Genomic DNA, 13,525 nt, shown 5'->3' on the forward strand with positions numbered 1-13,525 from the left:
GGGAGATATTTTCCCATGGCGGATCAATGAATTATGCTACAAACTTTAGCTACTATGATTAGATTAGATTAGATAGATTAGATTATATTATGGGGCCCTTCCCGTTTGAAGCTCGTAGGCTGAAATTTCAGCCTGTCAGGTGTTTGCATTGTATAGCAGTTTCCGAGCAGCTATCTAAGTGAGTATAATATACAGGTGGGCTTATCCCAAGGTGTATGAATTTAGAAGGCTGATTTTTATCGCTTCTGCTTCTGAATGAAGATTGTAAGAGTGTTTAAGTATTCTTCAAGCCTCCAGAAAGCTCATTGAAGCAAAAGTTTTCACTCGTTCTGTCAAAAAGTGATATTCAAATTTGGTTATAAAAAATGCTATGAGACCACCTGGACTACATACACTTTGATTCCAGATTCGATCACCTGATTTCTTTAATGCACCTTGGAATAAATGTAAACAAACCCGTGTTTTCGAGCAGGTACTCGAATCTAATTCTAGCTTTTAGGCTAAAATTTTCTAGACTGAAAATCGCAGGCTAGTTTTTTGTGTGGTTTTGTATGGATTGTTTACATGATTTCAGCCTACAACTGTCAAACTCCATACAAAAAACTAGAATCGTGAAGGCCCCCTATGTTAGATTAGATTAGGTTAGATTAAATTAGATAGATGAATTAGCGTTTGGGTTCTTGCGGTGAATGAGCGTTAGACCTGTGATTATAGAGCATGATTTGAATGAGAAAGCTTAAGGGAACGTAGAAGAAATAGTTTCTCATAACAGTCTTCGATGTCTAAACTGTCTGAAGGCTTCACGTGTTGCATTATATTCCCGAATACGTCCTTAAGTCTCGTGACTCGATGATGAGATATATCATATCCAACGAGACATCTGTTGAACACTTGTTAAAGGGTGGAAATCGACCCAGTCCCTAGGTTATAGAAGACGATACGTCTATTGAATAGACCATGGTGCCTGAATTACCACCTAAACTTATCGATATGTTTAAACAATCGCTTAAATAGTAAGGAGCGTGGTGTATTCGTCCTACTGACTGTCTCTGATACCTAAAACGGCGAAGGAGATGAAGATTGGATCGAATTTATCATGAAGTTTGAGCTAAAAAGTTCAGAACAAAGTGTTAATTACTATAAATTTGTTCAACAATGTCTATTTCAATCTGGGAATCCTTACAGACCTCACTCGTTCTGGTTCATTCTTTACTGGACCAAGTTTTTAGTTTAAAATAATGTTCCCCGCTTCGATACTCAAAATCATTCGCTTCGTATCTTATCACTCACTCAGGCAACTGTAGCTCCACAAGACCGATATCGTAAGGTTTGGCTCTTATTTTGGTCATCTGATAAGTTCTCAAAAATCGATAACAGGTTCTGGTAGGTGTGAAAATTTGCACCGATATAACTACCATCAGGAATGTGATTTCTTTTCTTTTTTGGAGTTAAATTGCTGAAACATGCCCTCGTTTGGTACCTATTTCTAACCCCCTGTTGCAACGTTTGCTGTCCATTCACTCAATATTGGCTATGAATCATTCAAGCAAATCACCGTATGCTGGGGGGCTGACATATTACTATGAATCATTCCACCAAAGTGATAACACGATAAGCGCCTTTTGTCTGTAGTTGTGGCTGACAAAATTTGATCAGTTGCAACCCGATTTCCTGTGACCGTTTTCTATCTTTTCCCTAGTAGTGGTAGTGATGGGGCACTTCACCCAGCGTTTGTGCATCGCGATGGAAAGTGTAACAGAGGCTCGTGGCTGTGGTAGTGAACCGTTTTCCGATATCAGCCCCCGGCTCTTATCAGTGGACAGCATTTATTTTACACTTGCTCCGGCGTCCGACAGCTCCAACGTGTTAGTCAAGAGCGACAGTCGGCCAGAAGCGGTTGTACACTCGTGCAAGAACCACGACCCAAGTGTGTTTGTCAGCTGCAGCATCTTGTTTGTTTATTCTATTCCAAAAGTTTGTGTTAACATATCCCCAACAAAATGAACACAGGTAAGAAGATTGCGCGTTCGTCGTTGTTCTGCTGCCGCTGTTGAAGATACTGTGCCGTGTGGTGTTTTATTTTTTTGTGGAAGTAAAATCATCTATTTAAAAAGCTCGTTCGGAGCTCAGTGCATTAGACACTTGTGGGGGGGGGGGGGGGGGGGGGGAAGCTAGCACTAAAAAATAGGACCACAATTAGGAAGCTTTCAAGTGCCCCAAGTAGTCACGTAACTAGAATGGGCAAAGAAGCTCGTTATCTATTCGCAAACACATCCGCTACAGCTTGTCGCAACCAACGCCCCATTGATTTCTTATCAGCGCGAGTGATAAATGAGTAACGGAAGGTTAGAAACAAAAAAAAAGGAAAAAGAGGTTCTCTTACTTTACACTCTGATACCGTGGAACTGGCCAGCTATCGCGCAGGTTTTTGTGGGATTTGCAGCGTAATGGCATTTTATCGTTTCCCCCCTGTCGCTTAATTACAGGATTTAACTGGATTCCGTGGACCTCGCACCAGGGCATTCCGCCAGCGGCAGTGTACGGTGGAAACGATCAGGACGGATCGCCGATCTATATCGGGCGGGCGTACCATGAGGGCGATCAGCTGCCCGCGAAGGTGATCCCATCCAAGCAGGCGGCGTACGTGTCGCACAATGGCATGGAGATTTTCAAGACACACTTTGAGGTACGGAAGCGTTTGGTTGCGAGGAAAAGGTTGAGTTGGGAAGTAGAAAGGGATTAATCGGTTCTTCTTGTAGGTCCTCACTGGTACCGGGTTCACCTGGGTTAGCAGCGGCAATGGACACGTGCCGGCGAATGCTGTGCTGGCCGGTAATACGACGACCGGCGAGCAGCTGTACATTGGCCGTACGCATCACGAGGGCAGCTTGACGCCGGGCAAGATTCACCGGTCGCACGGATGTCTGTACATTCCGTTCGGTGGGGCCGAGCAGAGCTTCCTTTCCTACGAGGTGCTAGTGGGACAGCAGCGATGTAAGTGACTCTGACGCTTCTTTACCTGAAAGTGTAACATTAATCCTTGGAATGTTTACCTTGCAGCGAACTGGCAGCACTGCTCCGCACACGCCCCAATGCCACCGAATGCCGTCCTGGCCGGTAACGATTCGGACGGTTCGCCGATCTATGTCGGCCGTACGTACCACGAGGGTGATCAGCTGCCGGCGAAGGTGCTACCGTCCAAGCAGATTGCCTACGTCTGCCACAATGGGCAGGAGATTCCGAAGCACTCGTTTGAGGTGCTGACGGGCGGCCAGGTGTCCTGGGTACCGTCCGGGTTTGGAAGCGTTCCACCCAATGCCGTCTTCGGTGGTCGGACCTCGAGCGGGGAAGCGTTGTACATTGGTCGGGCGCACTATATGGGCAGCTTGACGCCGGGCAAGATCCATCCGAGCCACCAGACGCTCTACATCCCGTACGGTGGCAGCGAGATCCCGATCAAGAACTACGAGGTGCTGATCGAACACTGAGGTGGTGATGAGACCAGTTAGAGACCTTTTCTAGTAGCTTTTTGCATAGTGTCACACACACAAATAGGAGTAGAAGTTGACGTGACGTCGATTTTGTGCCAACCTTTTTCGGTTGAGTCACCTTCGCTAGTCACATTAGAAGAAAGATCAACAAAGAGTTGGCGTAGAATTTGAACGAGGTTGTCGTTCCACGTCATCTTTTACTGCTGTACTGTGTGTTACTATGTGACAAAAAGGGTACAGAAAAGGTGCAAACAGTGTTTCAGTTCAAGTCACACACAGTGTATTCGAATGGTTTACCCCATACGCAAAGTTGATTCATGTCATTTCTTTAACGAAACTATAAAACGGTCGAACTGTAAACTAGTTACATAGTTTTGCATTTGTTTATTTGCTCACAAAAAATATAAGAAACATACGGTGAAGAATAGCAGCATGTGGACATTGATAGGATTTTTAAATTTAGTTCGATTTCGGTAAGCTTAAAAGTTGCAGTCCCTTGTAGTGTCGGGAGTTTTCTTCACCTGATCCAGCAGCACCAGCTCGTAGGTAATGATCGTACCGGCCATCTAGGGGGAAAGAGGGGAAAGATTGTAAGTGTAATAAAAGCATCATTGGAGGAAAGGCGGACCACTCCCAACTTTTTCAAGTTATTTTTATCATCAAACAGTACAAGTGGGAGGTTGTGATAATCTAGAAAAAAGCACCATAACGTCCAGCGTTAATAGTGTTTGTGTCGTTAGACTCTGATAACAACTGGGCGTTCGATCTACTTTGCGGCCGCTGCTCCGCGTGGTGGTATGTACCTGTGGCCCGAGCGGTGCACCATGAATCAGCCCGATAAGCGGTGACAATAATACCAGCGGTACTTTACCATTGTGCAATGCTGCATCATTGCGCCGAAAGCTATCGCCCTCGATTCATCGTCGTGATAAGAATGTTACAGTTATGGGTGAGCCTTGTTTTGGAGCAGTCAGTCTTGGCGTCAGGCGTTGCGATTTGTAATTCTGTACTATGCCCGATTCATACTTCACAAGGCTCGAATAGAAATGACAGTGCCCAATTGAGGGTTTACGTCGCCCGAAAAAGTATTTACGGCGACCGATAACGCTTTGACGATGCCGGATTGGCTAGGTAAACCCTGTATTTGTTTTGTCGATTGAAAACGTCGTTAAGGTGCACCATGTACTGTTTGGTTGAAAACTACTGTTTGGACATTGTTCAAACATTAGCCAACAAATGATGCTCAAATGTAGATAACGTATTATTTTTCAGGTACATTTAACTCGATTATTTCCCATGTTGTTTCAAAAATGTACAAAAAAGGTAATAACTAAAAATAGATCGAGGAAATTTAAAACAAAGTCATACAATGCATCATTTGACAGTTGCAGCCGTTGTATATTAAGTTTATGCTTTGCTTAAAAATTGTATGAAGGAAAGCAAAGCAATTGTCCCATAAAGAGCTAGATTACTAGAACACTAAAAAGATAAACAGCGTACTTTTGAATAGTTTTAAGCTTGACGAATGAACCGAAATCACATTCACGAGACTCGGTGCAATGCAGGGGTTTTCAGTAGTTTTCATAATTTTGGATCACACTCTGGATATTCTTCCTGGATTCCAAATGAGCCTGTCCAACAAGGATGCCGTAGAGTCCACTTCCCGTCATTAAAAATTCATTTCCCGTAAAAAAAAGTTAAGCAAGTGTCCCAAAATTATGAGAACCCCTGATAACCTCTGTTTCTTTCGCGTCAAAGATCTGTTCCACTTTTGTCTAATGCTGTTTTTCACTAAAATGAACATCATTTCAGCCCATTTGGCGTTTCATTGAGCCAATGTTCAGTTAAAATTTGAATCACCTAAATTATCTTATTGAGTTCTCACAAAAAATTAAATTGAGTTCTTCACAAAATAAATTCTTGCAGCATTCTATAACCTTAGCACTTCATTTTCTTCCCATTATCGGTACGTGACGGTGCGCTTCCTGGTTCAACGACAGTGTCCAGGCCGGAAGTGTCTGTTACATAGTTTTATCTACCATGGAATCCCCAGGTCCATCCGCATTGCTATGACGTTTTAAAATGCCTTCAATGTTCCATTGAGATAACGATTCATGCTGTGGTTATTGTGATGTTTTGTTACTCTTCTTAAGAATACAGCTGTTTTTTTGTCATTTAAATAATAGGTACTACAAACCTGTCCCAAAATAGTGTTATTGCATTGAAATTTGGGGAAAAAAACCAACAATTTACCGCTAGTATGAGTGGTCTGCGGACGAAGAAGAACCGCTTGCCGGACAGGGCATTCTCGGACGTGGCCACCGCATCGCAGAGCCGCCGCAGGTCCAGATTCCAGTTCGTGCTCGGGAAGCGGCGCAACGTTTCCAGTGGTTTCTCCGACGCGCGGCTTATCGAGGACACCACGAACAGCATCAGAAAGCAGCGTCCAATCAGGAAGCCGAGCGAGTACCAGAAGTAAACCGTCGTCACTGTGGTTGGTTTGAGACTGAAAGTTGCAACAGTAACAGTTGAGGATCGAATTGGTCCTTTACCGTTCTTATTGCTTACTCAAAACTGTTGAACAACTGCACGGTAATGAAGAACATATCATTTGCACAGCAAAACAGGATCAGCTTCGAGAACCGTTCGTCGACAAACGTGACCAGCTCGGACAGCCGCACATAGTCTAGTCGCAGTGCACGCCAAACGCCTTGCGATTGCGGTTGACCGTCGAGCCGTTCCAGTCGCTCGTTGAACTGCACGAACCGGCGCTGCAGCCCCAAGCTGAGACAGATAATAAACACGTCCACATAGTGCCAGGTAAACTTGGCAATGCGCATCGTCAGCTCGATCGTCCACCCAACGACCGGATGGTACGGGATGACGCGCAGCACGTACGGATGTTCGCGGTGGAAAAAGTTCTTCCAGAAACCGGCAGTGTGCGGGCAGTAGCGTATGTGCAGCTCGTTCAACCGGTAGGCCGACACGAAGTTAAGTGTGTCCTCCACGAACGCCAGGAACATGACGCCGAACGCGATCAGGTGCACCTTGCGGCGGAAGGGCAAGGTGCGGCTCGGTGGCCGGTAGGGATCGGTGCGGAACGGTGCCTCGTCCGTGTACCAACGGCCCATAATTTGGCTCCAGTTGCGGGCCAGCAGCATCAGCTCCACCATAAAGAACACGATGATGGCGTAGTAAACGAGTGAAGCTGTCCGGAAAGGAAACGAAAGTCCTTTACAAACACTGTAACAATGTTAGACAGCCGCTGGCTTACTTACTGGCTTGCTGCACTCCAAACGAGGGCTCATGGGCCGTATGCACACACAGCATTATGATAAGTGTCAACATGATAAACAGCGTCACACAACCGTACACGAACTGCACCGAGCGGAGGCGCATCCGGACGTCCCGCGGATCGGTCGACCGGGCGTAACCGACGATGGGTATCAGCGAGAACAGCTGTCCCATGAAGATGACCGCGGCAACCGCTTCGTGCGTGCTGCATTCCCGTTCCGCTGCACCGTCGGCCGGTGGTGTCTCTTCGGCCAGCGCAGTCGAAGGTGTTGATGGGGGTCTGCTCACGCCTGGGAATCGTTTGACGGGAGTCACTTCCGGTGGTGTCATGTTAAGCATGGCGCACAGATTATCACAGACTGTAACCAAACAGGGCGACAGTGTGTCCGGTTATCCTTGTTGTGTTGTCAAAGCCAGACTGTCGCCGTAGTCCTTTGCTGGAGGTCTGCCCCATGGTCCAGCGAAAATTGAATATTCGTGACCGACCGAATGTAAACAGAGCAATTATCCGCCATCGTTCAGTCAGTCAACTTTCACTTTACGCGGTGGGAACGGGCACAGATGCTGCTGGCATGGATATGGATCAGAATGGTGCCACCGGGCTAGCCAGTGACGTCAGGTCCAAGGTGGACACGGTGAAGGAGTGCTCCGTGATTGAAAGTCAACAGTTGGGCTCGGTAGGGTTGACTTTTGGTCGGGATGAACCAAACTTTACGCTGCCCATTATGCTGGGGAGCTATGGAGCGATGCAATGCAACGTTGTTTCGGGGGAGTAATTGAGGTACGGTCGGTTGCTGCCCGTTTGCTAATCGAGCGAGTAAATAAGAGCTCGGAAAGGGATTTGTAGAGCTTAAGCGAGCATATTAATTTTATGGCATGTAAATATTGGTAGGTTTAATGAGGTGGTAACCATGGGGAGAGATTAACAGGGATTCATTTTACATTGTAGTTGCATTAACGATGGCTAATTAACTAGCTGATCGGCGGATGCTATTCAAACTGGGCAGACAATATTGATAATGTGTTGCTGCCCTTTCATTTTGATAATTTCTATCTCTTTCGCACGCCAATTGCTTAAACTAAATACATATTATTGCATTATTGCATATTCTAGGAACTTCGTTGCAATGCATGTGAAACGGCGGTTTTTTGTTCATGTAGTTTTTGCTTTCTCACAAAGAATCTCATAAACTCCTATTTGATTGTTCACTGGAATCGCAATCAAATACCATTTTCAATCCCAATTGCCATCCCAATCGCAATCGAACCGCGATCGAATCTCAATCGCATTGGAATCTTTAAGCGATTCAAATCCTCCGGATCTGATGCGATAGAAAAAGTGGAATGTTGTCCGATCTGGTCGAATCTTTCTAAAGATTGAATCTTCGAATCTTTCGAATTACGAATCTCCTAACACTTGTTCTGACCCATACTATTCTTGGAACTGATTTTGAACCCATACAGTTCCTGGAGCTGATACTATAACATACCCTATCTATCCTATCCAATACCGTTGGTGAAATATATCCTGAACCCATACCAATCTTGGTAGTGATCCCGAACCGCTACTAGTCCGGAAACAGCATCTGCACCCATACAGTTCTTGGAACTAATCCCATAATAACACCTTTCCCTGGAACTACTTCTGATCCTTTACCGGTCATGGAGCTGGTCCTCAACCCATTCCGTTCCATTGCAAATTGCTTGGAATTAGTTCTATCCCATACGATTCCTGGAACTGATCCCAAAACCCGATTCCGCCTAAAACTGCCCCCTTTTCATTCCGGCTCTAAAATAGTAGTAGTATTTGTCTCTTCGAAAGAACGAATATCATTCCTGGAATCGAACCTGTCCTAGTCCATGAACCGTTACAGTATCTACTGCGATCCAGTAACAGGCCAACAAAAGTCTTGGTTATATTTGTCGCATGTCCACTGAAATTCGTGATCCTTTTTGTCTTAAGTCCCTTTATTGTTGTTGGGTCCGTTCCGTACTGGAATATGCCTGTGTCATCTGGTCTCCTGTTCAACTATCTCTGCTCCAAAGGATTGAGAGGATCCAGAGACGTTTTACAAGGATCGTATTTCGTAGGTCGCTGGGTCATCACTCTATTCCGCTTCCTTCGTATGACGATAGATGCACTCTATTAGGCCTTGCCAAGTTGGAGCACCGCCTCTCGGTCGCTCAGGCTTCTTTCGTCGCTGGCATATTGCTCAATACGATTGATACTCCTTCACTTCTGTCGCGCTTACATTTGTATGCACCTTGTCGCACCTTACGTTATCGTTTTCGTCTCCAGTTACCTATATGTCGTACACGTTTTGCTCGCAATGAGCCTTTTGTAAGAGCTATGTCGTCTTTTAATAGTACTTCTGATCTGTTCGATTTCAACATATCCTATCCTGTCTACCGATCCCGTCTTCGCTCCTTTTCCGTACCATAAACTCCTTCCAACTCCTTCGTGAATAATTGTATACTATAGTCAGTAAGCACTATTGCTGTAACCCAACGTGGCCGAGCAATTAATAAGATAAAAATAAATAAATAAATAAATAAACTGATTTCGCTTACATAGAGTAACTAAATCTCAGCTGCTCAGCTAAACAGTCTTGTTTTACGAAACACGTTTGAATGTTTGTTAAAATAAAATGACTAGTTTGCTTTATTCTTCAATTAAGTTGAGTGTAAAAATGTAAATTCCTTGCAAAGAGAATGCTACATTTTATACATTAGATAATTGATCATTTAATGCGACAAATATAACAAATAAGTTCAACATTTTTGCAAAAATAAAGTTCCAGCCAAATATCGCTTGATTTGCCTGCAACCTACATGCAACTTGTACGCAATCTTGTACTTCCATCTCCCGGCAAAAGATGGCGCTACATGTATTGCCGCATAGTGCTCACGGAACGCTCGCATTTTGTTGCGCTTAATCGAAACACTCTCTGATTTCGGAATGTTACGGCTCTAAGGCTGTTTGTGTACAATGAAATTCAATGCTTACTTTCAATAGTTTAGTAACCAGAAAGTGCTCAACAAATACAAGACCAGTCGAGAGCAGTACTATTTCAAGCGAAAACCTCCAAAGAACAGCCCAACATCGTAAGCCCTCCGCTGCGGAAAACGCCACGATTGCGGTCCCCGTAAAGTTCATCGACATGCTTCCCTATTTCGGATGCCGCCCGTTCACAGTTCCGTTTGGTTGTCTTTTCTTTCGCTTCCGTTTCATGTGCGCCCGAAAACGCGACATCGGGGCTGCGTCGGTTTTTTGATGCCAACCCGAACTTTGGTCGGATTTCTTCATCATCATTATCGTCAGCATCATCATCATCATCGTTGGCGTGTTCCAACGTTACCGCGACACAATCACGCATCACAGGGGTGGGTAGGGGAGGGCAGAGTTTGGGAGGGGAGAGAGGTTGGAAAGCAAAAAAGAAAAACCAGGTCGAGCAGCGGAACTGAACTGAACGCGCGGTCTGTGTGCCGAGTCGGAGAGCTTCCTCGCCCTCTCTACCATACATCGAGCGCCTCCCCCTTCTCCTCCCCTGTGTCCCCGATCGACTGGTGTGCATGATGACTTGCGCAATAAAGCCAGCAACAACGATGAAGCCAAAGCGCACGAAACGATGCGAACGAAGCGAACGGGCAGGAAATGTTTAGCAACAGCAAGCAAGGCCTACTCTCGGCGGCGTCTGACGGTGCTGCGTTGGTTGTGATGCTTGGATTCGAACGACAGCGGAGGGTGCAGTGTGCGGGACGCTCCGTGGCGTCACTCTATAGAAAGTGCTTCCGAAACGAATCCCACCTCCCCGGGACAACACCGATGACGCCGGCAATGACGGCAATGATGATGATGATGAGGCTGTTGCCAAGAAAGCTAGAAGGTGTGTGTGTAGAGAGCGGCCTGTTTCTTTGCTGGCTCGCGGGTCGATGTGAACCACGGGGGAAAATGGATGGGCTTCTTCTTGCTATTCAATTGTATCAGTGTCTTCCCTTTTCATCCCTGTCTCTCCCCCGGGTTGGGGTTGGTGGAAAAAGGTCTCCAAAAGGTTTTCTTTCGCTGGGTTTGCGGGGCCTTTTTTCACCTTCTTCGTGTTCGTTCGCTCGTTCGGTCCCTTGGAATGGTGGCGTGCGAGCTAGTAAAAGTTTTGTACGTTTTCGGCAGAGAAAAACAGGGAAACATTAAATAGAAAGAAAAGCGTGGAGGAGCAGAGGAGGCGAAGGGGATGGCCGGAGTGGATCCGGGCGCTGTGGGTGGAAGTAATTAGTTCCATCTGGCTGGAGATATGTGTTTGGCTGATTGGATGGGAATGGTTTGCCGTTTACAGTTTTGAAATCAATTTCAATGAGCAACAGCCGAACAGGATAGGATTGAATTGGGATGATGTTTTCATGGCGGGTTTTGATTTCAAAGTTTGAATGCTACAACCACGCCATTTGACTATGGTATTTTATAATCAAGCTAATATTTCACGACAGGGCTTTAATAAAAAAGAAAACGTTGAGGGAAGGCTTTCGGTGGGAGTATTTTGTAAGCTTCTGTTATTGGAGCTTTAATAACAACAAGTGAGAGCTCTTGATTCTTGTTAAGATTGATAATGTTTAAGTTGGTTTAATCGGTTTACATCTAAACAAAGCACTGGAACAAAACTGTTTGTCAAGACTGTTATTGTTACGTAGAACTGCGGAATGAATTTATGTAAATAACTACAGTCTCTCCCCGAGTTACGCGAATTCGTGTTACGCGAATTTTTATTTTTGACAGTTCATACGTCCAATCAGTATAATTTTCTCCATCAATTGTCAAATGAAAAATAAATTGCAATTTGTCCAAAAATTTTAAATAACTAAAAAGACAGAAATAACCGAATTTTGTACACGAATTGAATGAAGTAAGTAAAAAAGTGCAAGAAAGTAATAATTTTAATCAAAAATCATTATCAGACAGGAGTATTTTGGCTGCAAAACGTGATATTCGAATTAAGCGAAAATCCGAGTTAAGCGAATGTCTCCGGAACGCATTATTCGCGTATCTCGGGGAAAGATTGTATTTAATTCTATATCTAGAGCCTATAGTCTAGAATTTCCACTACCTAGAAGAAAACATATCATATTTTCTTCATTATTTAAATGAATATATCGGTTTTAAGTGTTATTCATACAGAAATATGTAATATTTATTCTTCAACCGGGTTGACTTTTAATTAAATAACATAAAGGTACATTCTTGTTCTAACATTCAATTCAAACTAGAACTACCGTCACTCTACCTTTGGTTAATCTAAGTAACAGAACTCGACAACAACAAACTTTGAAGGAAGAAAATAAGGACTGCTAATGGCCATGACCTGACCAATAATTCGAACTTCCAATAAGTAATATTTGGATGAATTTCTCAAAACTCATTTGAGCAGATGTTGAGGGTCTCTCAATTTACTGATTTCCTCCCGACTGTCATGTAAGATGATTTGTTGGCAAACAAAGGCTGTGAATAAAAGGAATGAAAATCCAAAGACTTTATCTTATTTCGTTCAATATGCAAGGGAGTAAAGGGAGTGAAAGATCGTTATCTTTCCAATGTTAGCACCTAATATTTAGTCTTGTAACCTCAGCCTGCTTCAAATCTATACATCTTTTCAAACAACTTTATAGGTAAGTGCCAACATTACAATCTATGTTATCGCAGGGATAGATCCAAAAGAGACCGACTTACACATTTTTCATCCCCATTTATAATTTTCCAATTTATCGTCATTTCATCGCCATGCTTTCGTATAACAATTCCCTTGCTTTGGCCGATGATCTGTCTCTTCTGGGATTTTTGCTCTTTTCTATCTCTTTCTTGTGTTGGTTGTATTATTTGGAGTAGTAATCTCAAGTGGAATAAAAGCTTAGTGTACTTTAAAATAGAATGACTATATTCACGGATACATGATTAGTATCCTGGGCAAACAATTGTGTGCGGAATGTGCTTCAATTCTTCCAATGTATGTCTCTAATCGTTAAAAAGTGGTAGTAATAAATAACCTCGATTGTATTTGGTCCACTAAATGACATTTAGTACCACTGCGGCACGATAAACAATAATAGCATTATCATCAAAAGGCATGATGCATTTCGCAACAAATGCCCAAAATTTCTGGTCAACGTTTTGAACCCCTCGCCTTCTCCTTCTCCACCTCGTTTGGTTGTTTGTTTGTGTGCTTGTAATTTAGCACATCATCGATTATGATTTGACCAGCGTATAAAATAGCACAATCGTCTCTCTAATGATCCAGACCCTTATCGGGCATCTTTTAAGCCTCCCCCTACTCCCCCTTTCTCACGCTATCCCGCCCAATTAAGCCAGCCCTCTTCATCCTCCTACCCGCGCACACCGATAAGCGATGCGCCGATGCGAAACAAAGCAATCCACGACGACCCAAACCCCAAACGGGGCAGGCCGAGGGTCCGACACAAACGGCCGAAGGTGCTCGAGTGATCGAAGTACGTTTGCCGTAGTCTCCGGGGGAACAATTGGGTCTGGGCTTGGTGCCGTGCGCAAAAATGCTCGACGAGTGCTCGCGTTCGTTCGTTTGCGCACGGCACCAGCAACGTGGCGCACCGGGGGAGCCGCTACACATGGGGCGACATCTGTTTTGACGCGTAAGATACGCTTGAGATGCGCAACGTTACATGGGCGGTGCGGTGCAACTTTGATGCTAGAACTGTTGTACGAACTTAAATAGAACATTGGG

At 44.5% G+C, this 13,525-nt stretch overlaps 2 protein-coding genes across 2 annotated transcripts; one reads left to right on the forward strand and one right to left on the reverse strand.

Moving 5' to 3' along the window:
- Positions 1-1,659: 1,659 nt before the first annotated feature.
- On the forward strand, positions 1,660-3,856 carry LOC1277009 (uncharacterized). The gene is made up of 4 exons (XM_316431.5): positions 1,660-2,010; positions 2,487-2,686; positions 2,760-2,994; positions 3,061-3,856. The coding sequence occupies exons 1-4, from the start codon at positions 2,001-2,003 to the stop codon at positions 3,486-3,488; spliced, it is 873 nt and encodes a 290-aa protein (XP_316431.3). The 5' UTR covers positions 1,660-2,000; the 3' UTR covers positions 3,489-3,856.
- A 4-nt stretch (positions 3,857-3,860) lies between these two features.
- Positions 3,861-7,405, reverse strand: LOC1277010 (gustatory receptor for sugar taste 64a). The gene is made up of 4 exons (XM_316432.4): positions 6,770-7,405; positions 6,060-6,699; positions 5,745-5,997; positions 3,861-4,057 (listed from the first exon to the last, which is right to left on the reverse strand). Exons 1-4 carry the CDS (start codon positions 7,122-7,124, stop codon positions 3,971-3,973), a joined length of 1,335 nt encoding a protein of 444 aa, XP_316432.2. The 5' UTR covers positions 7,125-7,405; the 3' UTR covers positions 3,861-3,970.
- Positions 7,406-13,525: the final 6,120 nt, after the last annotated feature.

This window comes from Anopheles gambiae, chromosome 2, assembly GCF_943734735.2.
Source record: "Anopheles gambiae chromosome 2, idAnoGambNW_F1_1, whole genome shotgun sequence".
Lineage (NCBI taxonomy): Eukaryota > Metazoa > Arthropoda > Insecta > Diptera > Culicidae > Anopheles > Anopheles gambiae.

What these genes read in the sequence shown, in the direction of transcription:
- LOC1277009 (XM_316431.5), top strand. An exon ending in TTTTCAAGACACACTTTGAG is followed by an intron (nt 2,687 to 2,759) that starts GTACGGAAGCGT and finishes TTCTTCTTGTAG; the next exon opens with GTCCTCACTGGTACCGGGTT. An exon ending in GCTAGTGGGACAGCAGCGAT is followed by an intron (nt 2,995 to 3,060) that starts GTAAGTGACTCT and finishes TTTACCTTGCAG; the next exon opens with CGAACTGGCAGCACTGCTCC.
- LOC1277010 (XM_316432.4), bottom strand. Translation starts at nt 7,124, where the DNA reads ATGCTTAACATGACACCACCGGAAGTGACTCCCGTCAAACGATTCCCA. An exon ending in GTTTGGAGTGCAGCAAGCCA is followed by an intron (nt 6,700 to 6,769) that starts GTAAGTAAGCCA and finishes CTTTCCGGACAG; the next exon opens with CTTCACTCGTTTACTACGCC. An exon ending in GCAGACCACTCATACTAGCG is followed by an intron (nt 4,058 to 5,744) that starts GTAAATTGTTGG and finishes CTTTCCCCCTAG; the next exon opens with ATGGCCGGTACGATCATTAC.